Source organism: Rhineura floridana, chromosome 1 (assembly GCF_030035675.1).
Source record: "Rhineura floridana isolate rRhiFlo1 chromosome 1, rRhiFlo1.hap2, whole genome shotgun sequence".
Classification (NCBI taxonomy): Eukaryota; Metazoa; Chordata; class Lepidosauria; order Squamata; family Rhineuridae; genus Rhineura; species Rhineura floridana.
In genome coordinates this window covers 52227601-52247814 of record NC_084480.1, presented here as the reverse complement: position 1 = coordinate 52247814, position 20214 = coordinate 52227601, and the positions used below count along the sequence as shown (strand labels likewise).

The window sequence follows — 20214 nt, the reverse complement described above, 5'->3', positions numbered from 1 at the left end:
GGTGGTGGACAGCTCAATTAAAATGTTGACCAGTGTAGAGCAGCAGTAAAAAAAAAAAGGCTAATCTCATATCAGGGATCATTAGGAAAAGGATTGAAAATAAAACTGCCAATATCATAATGCCATTACATATAGCCGCATACATTTTGTCTGCACTGGTTTTATCATTGTGTCCCACTCTAAGTCTGGAACAAAACTTCTCAAGTTTCCAATTTGAAATTAAAAATTATTTCCAAATTAAAATTTGCAGAAATTGACTAAATTTACCATAAACTTCATCACCCAATGAAAATGGCTTAAAGACACCAGATGGGCTGCAGCTTTATTAACTCAAGGCTGATCTGCAGATTAGTAAACTTTTTTTTAATTTCAAAATTTACAAACTGCTTTATATTTAAGGAATACCCAAGCGGTGTATCAAAATAAAAGCAAATGGAATCTCAAGTACCAGCTGCGTTGCATAAGGTCACTGAGCATCTGGGGGCACCTGCTCCATCCTGGATTCTTGTGTCCAGGGACTACCAGACAATATCCAGGACCATGTCTTGTTTCAGCTATATGTGCTTTTCAAGACTCTGAGCAATGAACAGAAAGCAGAGTGGGCAAGGGAAGCAATCTGGGAGATTTGGGAAAGGAAACTAGAGCAACTGGGAGAAGACAACAGGGAGAAAGTGTGGTATGGTAAGAGAACAGAATGGAGTGCCAGACTGAGAAAAAGAAGGCACATATATACATGTACACGTTCTCACAAAAGTGAGATCCACTTCCGAAAAGATCTATGTGGCTGCCAAGTGGGGGGCTGCAGCTGCAGCTGCCATTTACAACTATGGCGGCGGGATGAGGAATGACATCCAGGCCATGACCCACCCTGCTTCTGTGGGACCGGCTGGTGCTGGAGAAAGCTTGTATTATGCCATCAGAAGCTGATCAGAAGTTCAACTGAAGGTGTTGGACTTGCAAGCATAGAAGGAAAGAGAGAGAATCAACTCACAGCTTTGTTGGAGACAACCTGAGATGTTTCTGCTGCTCCAGGTACCTGCACCATCCTGTATTTTCACTGGAAGTTGTAATCGCTGTTTTTTTTTAATAATGTTATTTGTTATTTAATTTTTGTAAATTGTATTGTTTTATTGATGTATTTCTATATTTGTGTTTTTCTTGTAAGCCGCCTTGAAGGCCTTTTGGCCATGAGGCAGGGTATAAATAAACTATAATAATAATAATAACAACAACAACAACAACAACAACAATAATAATCTATGGTGTGACCACACTTGGAATGCCATGTAGTTCTGGTTGCCACACTTCAAAAAATGTATTACAGAGCTCAAATAAGTTCTGAAAAAGGCAACCAAAACGATCAAGGGAATGGAGCAACTCCCCTATTAGGAAAGGTTACAACATGGGGAGTGTTAGTTTTTTTTTAAAAAGTTGAGTAAGGGGGGACATGGTAGAGTTGTACAAGATTATGCAGGGTGTGATTGTAAAAAAAAATGTTTTTCTCCCTCTCTCATAATGCTGCATCATCCAATACAGATAAATATTGGAAAATTCAGGACAGACAAAAGGAAATTATTTCTTCACACAGCACACATCTAAACTGGAATTCACTCCCACAAGGTGTTGTGATAGCTACCAACTTGGATGGCTTTAAAAGAGATTAGACAAATACATAGAGGATAAGGCCATCAAGGGCTACTAGCCATGCCATTGGCTCTGTCTCCACTGTTAGAGGCAGTTGCTTCTAAATACCAGTTGCAGGGAAACCCAAGTGAGGGGAGTCTTGTTCCACTTAAGCCTGCTTATAGGCTTCTGACAGGCATCTGGTTGGCCACTCTGAGAAAAGGATGCAGGACTAGATAAGACCTTTGGTCCTATCCTTCTTGTGTTCACAGATGAAAAACATTTTAAATTAGGGCCAACAATGCAAAACACAGAAAACTGGATTTCCAATTTTAAGATTTAGATTTTTTGAACAGCTGCAGAGTTGGGGGAGAGAGAGAGAATGGACATTTCCTGTATAACCCTCCCCCAACCACTAAAGAGGGAGGGAAAGACATGTAACATACACATGTCTATCTAGGTATTTCTAGCCTGGCTTGCAGTCTAAATGGGCCCCAAGGTAGTGTACAATTGTTAAAACACAGTGATAAAACCCATAATATTAAATACCATAAAAATAAAAACAGAAAGCTAAAAACTGGACTCAACTTTTTGTAAGTTTTTGTAACGCTCATAGAGGAGTTTTTTCAAATCAAAGCATTTGTCTTTCCTGCTCCATGGTTAACAGCAGTCTCACAAGGGACATATAAATTGGAGAAATTGTATGCAAAGAAAAAGTTAAAAACCCATCCCCTATCGCTGTAGCCCCACTCCAACATAGCTGCTTTTGAAGAATAAGACGAAGGAGGATAAGGGGGGAGATCCATTTACAATTCTCCTGTGTCACAGTTTAGCCCTGAGTCAAGGAACTGTGAAAAACTCTGCACAGCAAAACACTTTTCATCTTGCATAAAACTCTTAATTAGTCTAAAAAAGCTTCCCAATTCACCATCTCATCACAGCAAGTGTTTCCATAATACCTTTTACTAGCAACATTTTAAAATCTTCTCCTCTCCCATTCACCGTTATATATATTGAGCCTGGGGAAGAGTTTTGTGAAACTTGAAAGCTATTTTGCTATTTTGTGACTTTTAGATGATTCTAATACAGGCATTATTTTGTTGCTGCTCTTTTGAACTTAATATTAACCTAGAGAGAGGGCATTCTCAGTGGCGGCCCCCACTCTTTGGAACTCCCTCCCACAAGATCTCCGGCACGCCTCTTCCCTAAATGTATTTCGGAAAGCCTTAAAGACCTGGCTCTTTCAACAGGCCTTCGGGATCTCCGGGGAGGGTTAATTGCTATAACTGAAATGCCTCCTGCCCTGTTTTATTATTGTTGTTGCAGCTGCATTGTTTTTATACTGTTTTTATATTGTATCATTGTATTTTCTCATTTTGTATTTTAACGATTTTGTACGTCGCCTAGAGTGGCCATTGGCCAGATAGGCGACACAGAAATTAAATTTATTATTATTATTATTTATTAATATTAACCTAAATCATTTGAATAGCTGAAAATGCTGCATGCATTTATATGCACTTAGTTCTTACAAAAGAAAACATTTTAGACAACTTCATAAAACGTGGTATGATTCTAACAGTTCACACCGACACCCAGGATCAGAATGCTAGTTATTTAAAAATCATACTCTCCACATAGCCCACCATTTCATGGAGCTCTTTTATTAGCATAACAACTAATCCAATTAATGTTTTTTCACTTCTAATGCAATATTTATTTTAATTTCAGTGACTCCAATGATGCTCCACTGATGTACCTGAGAACTTCATATTTTCTTCTTAGTGAATTACATTTGCTTTTCAAATTCCCCCTAATTATTTCATCTTGCCTGCCAAAAACTAATGTTTTCTTCTATTAGAAACTGACTGAATTCCCATTGTATAGAGAATCCCTTTACAGTGTGAATGTAGTCTTGTATCCCATCACGCAACCATAGCAGGTTGCTTCCTTGCCTTTCTGCTTCTTTGTTCCAGGCGATACACAAATTCAGCTTCTATAAGGTATTCCTCAGCAGCCTTTGTGCAGATTCCATGGACTTTAATTTCCTTAGTTTTCCTTCCAGGCTGTTCCTAATTAATATCCTAATTTGTAAAGTTATTTAGGCTTAGTAGCACAATGATCCTTCTCAGTATGATCAGCCCTATAAGTTCTAACAATCAGTTACTTGGCTGCTCAACCAGTTCATATATTCCAATCTGTTCCCTAATAATGTCCAAAAAAATTTGAACAATTTTGTTTCGGGAAACCAGCTTCTGTTAACCTGAGAGAAGACATGTTTGAAGGTTTAGAATTGTAATAATCTTTAGTTGCTGGGTAATTTTCGTTGGTTAGCCCTAGCCTTGATGAAATTCACTGTGGCACAGTTTGACTGAAATTACATGGGTTACCTTGCTGTACTGTTCCATGTTTGCTCCTGATCTGTATGTAGCACACTGTGCTTTGGATTTTATAAGTTGTCCAGTGTATAGAAAATTAACTTGAGATCCAGACTTCCTTATGCTATAAGTTTTTGATTCTGGTGCAAGGTCACCAGTTGTTCTATGTTACTCTTTTTCCTCCTATAACTGAAAGAACTGCACTAGTAGCACCCCATGAGGTGTGGTGGAGCCTCCCTCCTGACGCCATTGTCACTGCAGCTTACCTGAATGGGGCTGGGGTGGAGCAGAGTGGCAACAGTATCGGGGGACGGGAGCTCTGAAGCTCCAATCCACTACACTGCTTCCCTTCCCACCCCCTTCTTCAGAATCATACAGGTCTTTAAAATCCATGTGAATTGGGCAGAATAGCACAAAGCTGCAGGTTACATCTAGCTCTTGAGGATTGCCAGAAAACGGAATGGAATCAGCTCACTTTTCAGAACTGATCCCTGGACCTGACTTTGCTATCAGATACAAAATAGCTTCTCCAAAGTGAGGTTATGTATTTTTATGCAAACTGTCCCAACACTCCTTTCTCAATGCAGATGCACTCCAAAGAAAATTATGCAATCTAAGTTGCTGAACTCCAACAATATCAAAATATCAGAATGTTTTCAATTATAAGTTCTTTTACTAATAGTATATGTTGTACTCACCTCAGTATGTGCAAATGTTATTTCACCACTCTCACTTGCCATATCTCCTATGTCTGATGAAAGACCTCCACCTTTCACATGAAAGTGTGTCTTTGTCATATAGCCATCAACAGAGTCCTGTGTTTAAAGAAAATAAAATTGCTTAATAAAATATTTTAACTATGCTGCTACCTTTAACCGGAAACCTCAGCAATTCAAGAAATGAAACATTTAGGTCTCAGTAACCAACTTACGTTTCTTGACAAAGATGGTCAAAGACCTTCAGTGGAATTCACGATTATTCTTCACTACTCTTTTTTTATTTGCAAATGGTGCCATGCTTAATGACTTCCACCAAGTATTTTATCTTATTTATATAGATTTCTTGGGGTAAATATGAGCCTCAAACTTGATTCATAGTCATTTTGTTTGTTTGTTTGTTTGTTTACTGACAGAGGGTTAAAAGAGGTACTTTTTGTAGAGATCAAAACTTGATGGAACAAGAAAATTGTATAGTGTTAAGCATTAGGACTGATGGAAATAAGGGACAGAAATATTTATTATTTTATTATAAACATAGAAAATGAAAAAAGACATCTTAAATATATTCACAAATAAAATAAACCAAGAGAAAAAAACTATCAATTAAGATTATTACAGTTTCTTACACCACATAACTAAATTTAAATTACTAATATAAAAATGTGATTTAGCCCTTCAGTTTTTCTTCATCAGCTCCTCAACCCAATATACTTCTCATTATTTCATGTCATGCCAATCCTGTAGGTTCTCGGTTCATTGTTAAATCCAATTATTGATCTTGTACATACTTCCTTTCCCAGTGTTCATAGAATTATTCCTCACATTTATATTCTCAGTACTGTACATCACCTCTTTCCTTCCACATGCTGCATTACAGGAGTTATCTTTAAGACTCTCAGACCAGCATTTTTCTTCCATTAGCTTGCCAGTAAGATTTATGCTCCACCCCCAAAAAAACCTGGGCTACTAATACACTAGTTGCCATTATCAAATTGAGAACAACCCTACAGCTGCATATGAAGGAGAATCCAAGGTGAGGGAACCACCAAATCCAAAGCCCTGTCAGGCGCACACTGAAAAAGGAGCAAGTAGGAGGGGGTGTTTTTCTTTCTCCCCCTCCTTTCTTTCTTTGGGTGTTTTTTTAATTGTGTTTTATTGGGGGGACATTGCCTCCCATTGGGTAGAGGAAGATTCACTCTATCCTACTGTTACTGAGATTGTATACTAATTCACTTCCATATTTGAACCCAGCACTTCAAAGTAACCTACAACAAGCACCACAGGATCTAACAGTATTACAAAAGAACTACACTTTAATAGTCACAATAGCAATAAGTAAGTAATATATAAGGCCACAACTGAGCCCAAGAGAATTAATTAAGGTCATTTAATTAATTTAATTACTTAATTAAGGTCATTTTCATAATCTGGCTGCCAATTTCTTAAAAAACCAAAAGGATAAACTTGCAAACACTTAAAGCAATATTGTAGTCAACATAACTAACAAAATAAAATTTTGAAATGAAAAATGTTGACAAGGAATTGAGATTTATTTTAAGAACATATTATCGGGTACACAAGAGCATAAAGGTAGATGGAATGTATCATTTGTAAATGCACTGAAATTTAAAGGATGATATTCAGACAGTAAAAGAAAAACCTGTGATAAAATACTCCTATCATATTATATGTATATGAGAGAAAATATAAATAGCTATGGGGAGGGCCATGAATGTGAATAACTAGTTAACACTGTATTCAGTAAGGGGGGGGCTTAAAAACACACTACCCAACAGTCAAAATAAAGCAAGGTGGTACTGTTTAAACCATAACAGCTGACCTACTTTCTGTTAGGTGCAGATGGTAAACCTGTAAATAGTGAGGGGGAAAAGACACAAACGTTCAATAGATATTTCAATAGAGGCACTGAGGATGTATCCTTCCCAAATGCCATTGAAAATAGGATTGAAAATTTACCATCTGTAAAACATGAGAACGTGAAGTAGCACTTTCTAAAATTAAACATTAAAAGTATGCAGACCCACAAAACTCACACTAAAGAGTGCCATAAGAACGAAAGAGTAGTATTACAGTTAACTTAAATTTCAACGTTTAAGGCCTGTTAAAGCTAGAAAATTCTACATGCAATTTTATAGTGATACTTTTTATTGGAGGGTTTGCTATACTTTCATTGAAGACCACATCCGGTAGGTGTAGTTGCTCAATGTTTAAGTTTAGACAAGGCCTCCTGAAATAAAGTAGTGATGAATGCTTGTTTTTCAATTAGGGTTGACAAACTGAGCCTTTTTCAAAAGAAATCAGAATACAGTTTGGGGTTTTTAGTCCAATTCTAAATTCAGATCTTATGGTGCTTCCAGTGATAATGTCACTGGGAGCATGGCAGGGTCTGAACATCTACCATCACCCTCTGCAAATCCACATAACCTCTCTATGAGCTCCTATTCCCTACCTCATCCTGTTTTTATTCCTCCAAGCTTTCCCATTGGTGAGACAGCACTAGCATGAAGGTTTCACTGCAGGTTTCAGTGCGAGGTTGCCTTCATTCCTTCTGCTGACCATGGTGCCATAGCATACATCCTACACACAAGGAGCCCTGGAACAAACAGTATATTTTCAAGGGTTCCTGGTAGCTGGGATGCTAAAGGACCCCCTTCCTCTATTATTATTATTTATTTATTTATTACATTTGTAAGCAGGCCTGGTAGATCACTAAGACCATCAGGCCTTGCTAATAATGCTGCAACCTGCTGAATGTCATGTGGCAACAGTACAGAAGTGGTCCTTCTCCATGGTGGCGCTTACCATCTGGAATGCCCTCCCACCTCCCATTTTTCTGGAGGCACTGACTGGTGGGTGCTTCTGTAGCTTAGTAAAACCATATTTGTTTGCCAGGCTTTCCTGGAACATTAGCACTGAACCCTTCTGCTCTATTGGTTAAATATCTGACATTGGTTTAATACGTATTTTATTTCTGTAAACCACTTTGAGATTTCTTTTAATGTAAACGGAATAGAAATATCATCAAATAAATAAATTCTAGTTCTATGACATGAAATTTCACATTAAGCAAGCAGTCCTAAGAACTGTGAAAATAAATGATCAGAAAGAAACATACTTTATTTTATTTTATTAAGTTTCTATACCGCCCCATAGCCGAAGCTCTCTGCATAGTCCCAAGGAGCCCAGTTGCCCCCCAGCTGGCAGTTGCAGACAAGGAAGGGGGTGGCTTATGCATCTGTGGCAAGCTGAGCAGGCCCTAGCCAGCTGGGGAGGACTAGCTTCAGAGGGAGGCAATGGTAAACCCCCTCTGAATACCACTTACCATGACATCCCTATTCATAAGGTCGCCATAAGTCGGGATCAACTTGAAGGCAGTCCATTTCCATTTTTTCTTTTATCAAGGAACCGAAGGCAGCATACATGTGGTTCCCAGATGGTCTCCCATCCAGGCACTGACCACACTCAAACCTACTTAGGTTCAGCAAAGTGGTGGCTTCATGCGCCTCTAGACCATACTCTCAAACCAGAGGCCAGATTCCCACCAAATGGTTGAAATGTGTACAGAATTAATGATGTAAAGGTAGACTATACCTGGATAGGTTTGCAAATGCAAGCTCCAGCTTTGCTTCCCTGTTCCCAGGTGGTTTTGCTCCAACTTTCTTCCCCTTAGCTTCTACTTCCTCCATATCTTTCCTGGAAACTCCTTATCCTACACTATACATTTCCTTATCCCTTCTTTGAATGGGCTTGATGTCTTGCTCACCCCATTCCCTTGTCCTGCTTCCTACTCCTTTGTAGTCCCCAAAGCTGATCCTGCCTGCTTCCCTTTCCTCAGCTCATGTATCTGCTACACTGGCCTTCCTCAACCTGAGTTTTGGGCTACAACTTCCATCATCCTTGGCCATTGGCCATTCTGGCTGGGGCTGATGGAAGTTCTAGACCATAACAACTAGAGGATACAGATTGGAACGGCTGCTTTATATTTCTTTCTTAGAACCTAAGAAGAGCTCTGCTGGATCAGACCAAAGGGACTGTTCAGCATCCTGTACCCAGAGCAGCCAGCCAGATGCCACTGGAAAGCCGAAGGCAGAATATAAAGGCAAGAGTCATCTTCTCTTATTGTTCTGAGCAGTCACTGGTACCAAGAGATATAAGTGTCTCTGAAACCTTAATTCAGTTAATGAAGCATTAGATCCTTCAGTAGCCTGCTGTGACTTGTTGTAAGGCACACTGAGGGTAAAATTGCTTGTCTTCACAATGACCTTGAAACTGGTATTATAGCAAGTCTAGATGAGGCATCCAATCTTCCACGTAAATGAGTTTTCTGAGATCATTTTCAGTTGATGCAGCCCAAACGCATGAACAAGGTACTTGCTGGTTGTTACACTGCAGCCAACTCAGAAGGTACAGGAAGGGGGGAGGCATGAACTCCAGGCGCCTCCGCAGTCAGAAGAAGCAGAGTTGGGATTGTTGTGTCTGAACAGGAGCGTCCGGGAGGGGGGCAGCCTGCTCTTCAGCCATTTCCCACGAGTAACGTCCTTTCCGAGGAGCCGAGCGCACCGCCCCCAATTGAGGCAGAGAACTTGGGGGAGGAAGTTTCAGAGGCAGTGCCAACTCCTCCTTTCCCAAGCAGTTCCCAGGAGGATTCCAATGAGGCACCGCCTCTTGACCTCGAGCCTGTTGCTCGGGAGCAGGTGTCTTCGGATGAGCAAGTGGAGGCACCGCCCCTGTCTCCTCATTCCCGCCGCTGCGAGAAACGGACAGGGCAAAGACAGGAGTTACGAAGGAGTCAGAGATTACGTTCAAAAACATTTCCTATATAAGCCTGCTGCTCTCAGGGGGGGGGTCGCTGAGTCAACTTCCTTCACACGCTGCAGAGCATGTCTAGAGTATAGTTAGGGACTTTAGTGAGTTAGCCTAGGATTTCCTATGAAGCGCAATGCTTTTGATGTATCCATTACTCCAATAAAACGAGATTTACTTGCACACATGCTCCAGCCTCATTCTTTCGGCTCTGGGCTGGACACTGGTATACTTATGTCCATATGCACTCTCATCTTGCCCATCTGGCTGATTAAAGTTTGCTAGGGAGGTTTGAATGTGTGGGCCCAAACAGTAGTGAGTGTCTCACTACAAGAAGGAGTGATGTCTTAGGTCTTAAAAGAGGCAACAATACAACCACTCCTAAAGATGACAACTTTAGATTGAACTATTATAGACAATTACCAGGTGATCAAAAGAGTGGAGGCAGCACAACTGCAGACATTCTTGGATGATACCAATTATCTTGACCCATTTCAGTCTGGCTTCAGATCTGCTTTTGAGATCAAATCAGCCTTGGTCACCTTGAAAGGTGAGTATTATCAGGAGAAGTATAGAGGAACAAGACCCTGTTGCTCTTATTCATTCTCTGTTGCTTTTGATACCATCAACCACTATATCTTCCTAGACTGGCTCTGTAGGATGGGAATTGGTAGCACTGTGCTTCAGTGGTTCCGTCCCTACCCATTGGATCACTCACACAAAGTGGCATTTGTTATCTTTCTGGTGCCCCCTGGCATTGGCACTATGGGATTCCACATGATATCATCTTGTCAGCAATGCTTTTTAACAACTACTTGAAGCCATTGGGAAGTCATTAAGAGATTTGGAGCAAGATGCCACAGTATACTGAAGTTACTCAATTCTGTTTCTCAGTAACATCTGAATCCTGTGAGACCATGCAAGTCCTAGATCATTGATGGGATGGATGAGGGCCAATACACTGAAGCTGAATCCTGGAAAGATGAAAGCTGTGAGGTAACCGGATCCCAAGTTCAGAAATCTGTCCACTTGCCTGCTCTTGACAGAGTTGCATTCTCCTTGAAGGACCAGGTACGTAGCTTTGAAGTACTCCTAGATCTATCATTGTCACTGGAGGCCCAGGTGTCCTCATTGGCTAAGAGTGTTTCTTCCAGATTTAACTGGTATGCCAGATACAGCTATTCCTGGACAGAGATAGCTTTGTCACAGTTGTCCTGCCCTATGATGAGGCAAAGCCCAGGTTGGGGGCAAGGCAAAGTTCAGGCTGAATACAGTGCAAGATGAGGCATAATTTATAAGCGCCTATCATTCCCTGTCACCTTCCTTTTTTTCCCCTTTTTGCTTCACTTACTTTGCCCCCTTACATCTTATAGCAGCCAAGTAGTGCTCCCACCATGAGAAACCAGCTATTGCTGCAGTAAATTTCCAAACAGATCTCTGCCAATTAGAGCGAGAGATTTTGTAATAATGCAAATACTGATGGAAGGCAAAGACTGGTTCACATTGCAAAGGCACTCAGGCTTGCTTACTCTGCCAGAAGGCTTGCCACACTTCTTTTCTGCTGCAGTTGCATGGGCTATGATTTCAGGTTCTCCAAACTCATCCTATTGCCCATCCCCATCTTCCCAGTTTTCTGATGCTACCTTATACCTAATTCATCCATCCACAATAACCAAGTGGTTTAGAAGAAAATGTACTATTATGTACTCCCAAATTTATTTCAAGAGGTGAGAAGTTCTAGGGACAGTTCTACTCAGGTTTTGGCTTCCCTTGGAGGACAGACTTTCAAAGACTTATGGTGTTTTTATAATATTTGTTTATTTACAGATATGTAGGGCATAGGTGAAGGCAAGTAACATATAAATTCCCAGACAGCAGATCTGTTACCTTGCATCAAATCCTCAAAGAGATGCATCCTGCACCCCAAAATGTTTCCAGCCCGTAGCTCATCTTTCCTTCTCTCTCTGCTTCTGTATCTCTCTCCTCTCTAAAAGCTGCTGTTTCTTCACAAACAGAGCTTACAGCAGTCCTCCTCCCGCTAGCTGAGGGCTGTCAGATTATCTACATATATGCAGACATATGGAATGTTATATATAAATAAATAAATATTTTTGCAAGTATTATGCTTGCTTGAGATTGACCAAATTAGTCTATAAATGTCTTGTTTGGATCACTCCAAAATTTTATTAATTAAATATAAGCTAGATAGCAACAAGTACAACTTTTGGAGAAAACATTTGTTCCCAGGAGGAAACTGGAAGGAACATCAATATTTTTCAACAAAACTGTACATCTATTTGGGAATATAGTTTCATTGTAATTTCACAAAAGAAAACCAGGTATTTCATTTTCTTCATCTTTAAGTAATTTTAAGTCAAATGGGGATGTAAAATATTTTTGTTTTAAACCAATCTCTTGTAACACAAGTTTAATTAAACTATGTCAGATTGCTTTCCCTGAATATGCTGTTTTTCTCTCAAGGGACTGGAAAACAAGTTTTTGTAACTAGTCATATCTGTACCTGAGATAGACCCCATGCCTGGCATCACATAGATTTAAAGAAACAATCTGCATTATGGGAGATATATATTCATATGTATGTAAAGAAGAATAAAGCAGGAATTACTCTTGGACTGACTGATTCCTGTGGTGAATGATTAGTAAATAAAATCTAAAATGAGCCTAGAATACCTTTACAGGTACTGCTGCTCACTTTTCCATACTCAGATTCCTGCTGTTTGTGGCTCTACATCAGGTCAGCTCAGAAGCTATGGTGTAAAAAACAACAACCCCGGTGGCTGCTGCTTTCCAGCCAACAGTTAACTGGGCAGATCTCCTTTCTCTGAAACAGTCTCTTCTCCCACCAATATCCAATAGCTGTAAGTCCTAGGCTGTAGGCACAGAGTCAAGAAAGAAGATGCAAGTGTGCCTCTGTCTAGTTGCTGCCTTCTTCATAAAGCTGTCTGAAAACCCAATTATCTGGCTATTCATCTACCACTTTGAAAACATGTCTAATTATCCCAAACTGAAAACATTACATAATTTAACCTTACTTAATAACTATAAATATATTAAATAACCTTTGACTGCACCTGGAGCAGGAGCTTACCCCAACCTCATTTTAAACCTCCTACATGCTAGCTCCACTAAGCAAGTTAAGCATGTTGTCCTTGACAAATAAGTCTTACCGAAAAACTTTACGCACTGATTGTATCGCATGGCAAGCATAGCTGTGAAGAGTATCTGCTGAAAGGCAACCAAACTGCATAGTTGATACGGTATGAATGGTAGCTGCATATTAAGAGCTTATTTCTCAAAGGAAGCACAAACAAATTGGGGTTTTATTAGCTGTTTCATTTATTTTAGACAAACACACACAGAAAGCATATGTGCAACATCTGATATAAAAGGATTATATTCAAAACAAGTCCTGTACAGAACCCATTAATGTAGCATTAAATTACTCAACAAAGACTGTAAATTTCACTATAAATTTAACTCTTTGAATGATGTATCATTTCTGATTCTGAGTTTATTTCATTTGTTCTGATCTTTAAATCAATGTGTGTCTCATTTCAGAACATTTATATACAGTATATATTATATATTACTATATATATTATATATATATAATCTCAGTGGCTGGTGCCACAGGCTATTTTAGCACTTTTTTCTTACATTTGCACCTAAAACAAATCAGTGTGTGTACTTTTGTCAGTAAACATTTGAACACAAAACAGATCAGTTTAGACAAAATTAGTTGTTTTTATTGCTATGCTTTATGTTCCCACTAAAAAACAATGAGCCAAATTCAGAATGAACCTGTGCTAGAACAAACTAAATCTGATTGCACATACAGCTGTAACATCGAATGAGGAACAATAGCTAAACTCAAATCTAAGCAGTACAGCAGAAAAAATATAGGATTTGCCAGAAATAGGAAGAAAATCTGAATATTCAGTAGCTACAGAATTCCACACTTAAGTGCTGGATACAATTCAAAGTCAGGTATTCTTTAAACCAATTGAAATTAATGGATTTGTGTCTTAAAGTTATAGTTCTGTTCACATTTTCATGTGAACAAATCCCAATGATCATAGGAAGGCTTAATGCAGAGTATTCATGTAGGCCTGGCACCAGCAGGTGTTCAGGTTGGGCCCTCAGGTCGCTGCAGCGCCCCTCCTTAGGGTGGAACTCCTGCTCCACAATCCACAGCAGCAACAGTGGACCTGATGCTGCCACAGGTCGCAGAGTGGGAGCTCCCAGGCACTCTGATACAGGTGGCATGGGCTTAAATAAGCCTGCCCACCTCACCTACCTGCCCTATTAGCATACCAGTGTGCACACCCCACACACTGTGTATACATACCTGCCATCACCCAAGATGGCAGTGGAGGCATCCCTAAGGGGTTGGTTCCCCCTGCCGCCATCTTGGGTGATGGCAGGAGTGCACACACAGCACATAGGGCATGCACACTGATAAGAGTGGTAGGTGGAGTGGACCTGTTTTAGCCCCATGCCACCTGTATCAGGAGGGGGGGGGTTGTGGCATAAAGTATTGTATAAGTACAGTACAGTCACACCTGGCACCAGCCCTGTATAAATGCATAGAATTGCACTGAACACTACTCTCCCGTGACATGCACTTATGCCTCAGTAATTTTATTGGAACTAAAGCATGTACACAAAATGATAGAAAGCTGCCTTATATCATTGGTCCATCTAGCTCCATATTGTCTATGACTAACAGCGGCTGTCCAAGGTTTTAAAAAGGGGTATTTCCCAGTCCTAGCTGGAGATGACAGGGATTTAAACTGGTACCAGCTAAAACCCTGAGCTATGCCTATCACCTGTTTTCACTTGCTGTAGATAGGTTCCAGTTTCCTATAGCACCATAATACCGCACAGAGAATCACAGAGGGCTAGTGCTAGTATGGTATAGCGGTTGAAGGATCAAGCCTAGGATCAAGGAAACCTAACTTCAAAACCTGCTCAGCCATGAAGTTTACTAGCTGACTGTTTACTAGCTGACTTGGGGCAGTCAACACTCAACCTGATATATGTCACATTATTGTTATCGTGAGGATAAAAGGGAATGGGATGGGGAGAGGGAGACACAAGTACTATGACCACAACCCGAGGAAGGAAAGGAGAAGTCAAATAAACAAATAAAATAGTAAAAGGTAGTACTGAAATTCTGCATTCAAGATTGGATTGGCTATGGAACAAAACCCTCACACACACAAAAATCATATAGCCCTGTCATCCAACTCCTAAATCTGACTATTTTTACCACAAAATATTAGTCATGTGGCATATATTTTCCTGAGATATGCTTAAATGGACCAACCGAGGACCAGTGTAGAATGAAATTTAATTTTTATTTCAATTCAAAATCTCAAAATTGTCTCATTGCAAAACTTAGAATATCATCAGTGTTTAACTAAACTTGTACTATTAAGGTCAATCTACAAACAGACATTTGCTTGGTAAATTGTAGCAAGTAACTCTCTTCTAGGCAACTAGGCAGGTAAGCTTTTGTTAAGTAGAAGATAATTCAAAGAGAGAGTTCTTGTCTTTCTTTTGAGACCATAAGTGTGCTATAAATACTGCTGCCATTTGTGAACAGGTGAGCTTGTAAAAAAAATAAATCTGGGCTGGTAACTCTTGCAACCATTTGCAAAGCTATACAAGGTGATCTACAAAAAAGCACAAACTTTTTAAAAACAGAAATGCTCCCAGTGTAAGAATGTGTAATCTTGCTGATGATTCCATGTTTAAGAAACACCTCAAAAATCTTTAAACGCACACTGAATCCTCAAACTACTTTTGGAACTGAAGTTCCAGTCCTTCCCCTAATGTTGCCTTTTAATAAGCATATTTTCAAGGCAGTTCACAAATGGAAAAAAATACATATGAGTTTTAAGAAAAGCAATATTCTTTAAAAGCAACAGAAGCAGCAAAAACAAGCCAATTAAGCACTAAAAACAGCTAAATTGTTGTTTAGCGGCCTTGTAAGAACCACTTCTAAAAAACAAATTATGTGACTGTGCACCCAAATATTTGATTTGAAAGAGCCATAGTGTGGAAACAGACATGAGGAAAAATGGGAGTAGAGATGGACATCAAAACGCATTCCTGGCTTATAACACTTGGGACAAAACTAGCAACATAGTGTCTTTGTTAGACATTAAAACATGCTTCATACCTTTACACTTCTCCACTGCCAGTTGTCTCCTATCTGTTGTGAGTGTTCAATAAATTCTGTACAATATTGCTTGAATTTATTTTCTTCCAAAAAGAAATCTTCATCACATAACCGAAGTGACATCTATCAAGAAAACAAACTGTTAGTATTGGCAGGTACAGTTAACTCCAAACACAATATATAAATTTCCCAAAGGGACAGAGAGCAGTACAAAGAGAGACTGTAGCAATTGGGCTCATGCCAAATCCCTTGTCTTCAGAAGAACTTTCTACTTATGGGCAATTATGTCATGTGCCATAAGCTCATGATTATGCTATGAATGCATTAATTATCAAACCATTGCCTTAATATCCCATGCAAATAAAGTAATGCTCAAGATTCTACAACAAAGGCTCTTACCATATATAGAGCAAGAAATGCCAGATGTCCAAGCTGGATTTAGAAAGGGAAGAGGCACCAGAGATCATATTGCAAACAAAGGCTGGATAACGGAACGGAGCAAGGAATTTCAGAAGGAAATCACCCTGTGCTTTATAGATTACAGCAAAGCCTTTGACTGTGTAGATCATGAAAAACTATGGAATGCTTTAAAAGAAATGGGGGTGCCACAGCATCTGAATGTCCTAATGCGCAACCTATACTCTGGACAAGAGGCTACTGTAAGGATAGAATATGGAGAAACCGATTGGTTCCCAATCGGAAAGGGTGTGAGACAGGGGTGTATTTTATCACCTTATTTGTTTAATCTTTACACAGAACATATACGGAAAGCAGGATTGGACCAAGATGAAGGAGGTGTGAAAATTGGAGGGAGAAATATCAATAATTTAAGATATGCAGACGATACCATACTACTAGCAGAAAAAAGGAATGATCTGAAACTAATGTTGATTAAAGTTAAGGAGGAAAGCACAAAAGCAGGACTACAGCTGAATGTCAAAGACTAAAGTAATGACAACAGAAGATTTATGTAAATTTAAAGTTGACAACGAGGACATTATCAGTACCTCGGCACAGTCATTAACCAAAATGGAGACAATAGTCAAGAAATCAGAAGAAGGCTAGGACTGGGGAGGGCAGCTATAAGAGAACTAGAAAAAGTCCTCAAATGCAAAGATGTACCACTGGACACTAAAGTCAGTATCATTCAGACCATGGTATTCCCGATCTCTATGTATGGATGTGAAAGTTTGACAGTGAAAAAAGCAGATAAGAGAAAAATCAGCTCATTTGAGACGTGGTATTGGAGAGCTTTGTGCATACCATGGACTGCAAAAAAGACAACTAATTGGGTGTTAGAACAAATTAAACCAGAACTATCACTAGAAGCTAAAATAATGAAACTGAGGTTATCATATCATATGAGTTTGGACACATCATGAGAAGACCTGATTCACTAGAAAAGATAATAATGCTGGAAAAAACAGAAGGGAGTAGAAAAAGAGGAAGGCCAAACAAGAGATGAATTAATTCCATAAAGGAAGTCACAGACCTGAACTTACAAGATCTGGACAGGGTTCATGACAGATGCTACTGGAGGTCACTGATTCATGGGGTCACCATAAGTCATAACCAACTTGAAGGCATATAATAGCATGTTAAGTCATTTCTATAGTAACTCATTCCCTGTACAGTTTGATCGCCCATTGAGCTAATGCAGGAACTGGGAACCTGTGGCTCTCCAGGTGTTCTTGGACTCCAACTGCCATCAGTCCCAAGTAGCATGGCCAATGGTCAGGTATGATAGTTATAGTCGAAAAACATCTGGAGGGCTAAGGATTCTTCATCCTGAGCTAAAAGCAAACTTCTCCAAAGGCATAAAGCTCTCCAACTTCAACTTGTGCAATGGTAAAATACCTCTCTCTATTAAGGTCTATTTTGTTACCTTAGGCCAGGCAACAAACTGATTTCACTACATTTTTATTCTGCAGTAAAAACCGTGTATTGCTTCTTACATTCCAACATGTAATGTATTCTGCCAGACTATGTGCTTCAATAAAATGAACAGAGCTTCGACAAGCAGAGCACTTTGAGGATTGAAATGCTGATATAGGTGAACTTTCTCCCACTGGTATCTCTCAATTCTATCTGGATTATTGACAGTATGGGTACAAGGAACTGGGAAGTTTCTAAGTTTGGGGAAATGTCAGTAATTACTAGGTTTCCCATTGCTATGATCAGATGCAAAACTGTAATCAACACAGTGCAGGTAAAAATACTGTAGTCTTCACACACACTTTAAATAGAACCACCTGTTTTTAGCAAATGAGCAGATGTAGACCTTACAGAGAAACTGGCAACTGTAACAGTGTTGCCTCTTTTCCCATACATATGCCATAAAATCATTACAAGAAGGATCTTTTTTATATATTTATTAAATATAAGTGCACAGATAAGCACCCTACTGAATTTTGAAGGGGTTTGTGTGAGAATTTATTTGGTTGCTTTATCATATAAGATTATCATCTGTCTTTATGGTCAATGTTCAAAAATAAGGGCATTTTATAGAAAGTCTGCACAACTTGTATCTTCATCATACTGAATGCAGCCCATCAGGCATGCATGGTATTTTACCAAGCACTTGATAGTTCTTTTTGGTTTACTACAGATTTAAAAATGGGAAAGAAAGGGATAGAGCACCTGGAAAGCCAAATACATAGCTGCGTTCAAATTCATTTTGGTGGAATATACAAGCTTCAACTGATGTGTTTGATGTATTAGGTTGATGCCTACAAAATGCTCATGGCTCAGAAAACCAGCAGCAACCTGATCCAGGGCAAAGAGGTGTGTCTTCAGCATATGATGGAAACTACACAGTGAAGGAACCAAACACATTTCCATGGGGAGGGAATTCCACAGTTTAGGGGCTGTCACAGAGAATGGCCTCTCCTGGGCCACCACCCCTGAACTTCTCAGGGCAGTGGAACTTCCAAGAAGGCCCCCTCTGCTTATCTTAACACCCAAGAGGATCTGTAGGGAAGAAGGTGGACTTTCAGATATTTGGGGCCTAAGTCATTTAAACACGGATGTGAGCACCTTGAATTGGGCCCAGAAACAAACGGGCAACCTGTGCAGCTGTTTTAAAACAGGGGTTATGCGAGTTCTAAATGGAACTCCAGCCAGTAGTCTGGCTGCTGCATATTGGACCAGTTGAAGTTTCTGAGTTATCTTCAAGAGCAGCCCCACAGAAGGTATAATGCAGTAATCCAGTCTAGAAATTACCAGAACAATTAGTCCAGTGGCTCAGTCATGTCTGTTCAAACGGTGCCATAGCTGGCAGCTATAGCTGAAAATAGGCATTCCTAGCCACCGAGGTTATCTGAGCCTCCAATGTTAGGGTTTGATCCAGGAGCACCTCCAAGCTACAGACCTGTCCCTTATAGGAAAGCACAACCTTATCTCCCCACCCCTCAGGCCAAAGCACACAATACCTCTGTCTTATCAGGATTCAAATTCAATTTTTTGGCCCACACCCCAGCTCATCACCATCTCCAGGCACCAGTCTAGCACCTGAACTGCCTCTCCTGATTCAAATGGGATGGAGAGATAGAGCTGGGCATCACCTGCATATTGGTGACACCTCACTCCAAATTTCCTGACAGCTACTAGCGGCTTCAAATAAATGTTGTAGGAGAAAAGTAGAATCTTGCAGGACACCACAGTCATGAAACTTAAATGTTGAGAAGGGGGAGAGTGTAAAATGACTGTTTTGTCAGTTAAGCAGAAGAGTTGAGATTCGAGTTATAATGTAGTTAGATGAGAGTTAAATGGAGATGAATTGGGAGTTTTAGGAGAAAGAGGGAGACAGTTTGTTGGGGGCTGGTTGAGAGTAGGTTACTATAGAAATATTGAGACACACTTCACTCATTTATTTTACTGCTCCTATTTTAGGACAGTCACCTCATGGGCTGTCAGTAACATAAGAAAGGGTTACAAAAGACAGGTAAGATGGGACAGCCAGCCAGGAGAGAATATAACTAGGAGAGTGAACTTGGTTGTACTCACTTGGTGCTGGGAAAAGGGCTGTCATATATTTGGTGGATACACAGTAGGATCCTGTAGATATAACTGGCTAGTGAGTGCCAGAGAGAAAAAGTGAGTGTTAGTGTTCCCAATGGCAGAAAAGAATGAGAGAATAACTATATTTAATAATTCCTGAGGTAAACATTTTGGGTAAATAGTAAGGAATTAGTGAAGGATACAGTTTGGGTGAAGAATGTTTGGTTTTCTTCACAAGCTGAGTATTTTGGCGAATAGCCTCTATGTAAATTGTAATTCCTGAGGCAAAAGCTTGGAGTGTACTAGAGGCACACTGTTTAAAAAGGAAGGCTACAAGGGGGCTTGAGTTAACAGCAGGGCTGTGGAGTCGGAGTTGGTAGAAATGTACCGACTCCGACTTCAAAGTAAAAACTTTCATAGGAATTTAGGAAAGTTTTCTTGTTCAGAAATTTTAATCAAACAA

At 39.8% G+C, this 20214-nt stretch overlaps 1 protein-coding gene across 5 annotated transcripts in view; it reads right to left on the bottom strand.

Annotated features, from left to right (window-relative positions):
- The window catches only part of ATG10 (autophagy related 10), a 227044-nt gene that overhangs the window by 200005 nt on the left and 6825 nt on the right, over window positions 1–20214 (bottom strand). For 2 of the 5 annotated variants that reach the window (XM_061621880.1, XM_061621873.1), the window contains exons 2-3: window positions 15753–15875; window positions 4700–4816 (exon numbers count right to left, since the gene is read on the bottom strand). In XM_061621880.1, coding sequence (XP_061477864.1) covers window positions 4700–4816; window positions 15753–15875 — 240 coding nt within the window. Of the gene's footprint in view, window positions 1–991; window positions 1074–4699; window positions 4817–15752; window positions 15876–19757; window positions 19825–20214 lie in introns of those variants that run through there. The other 3 variants (XM_061621876.1, XM_061621863.1, XM_061621867.1) reach the window with 3 other exon arrangements.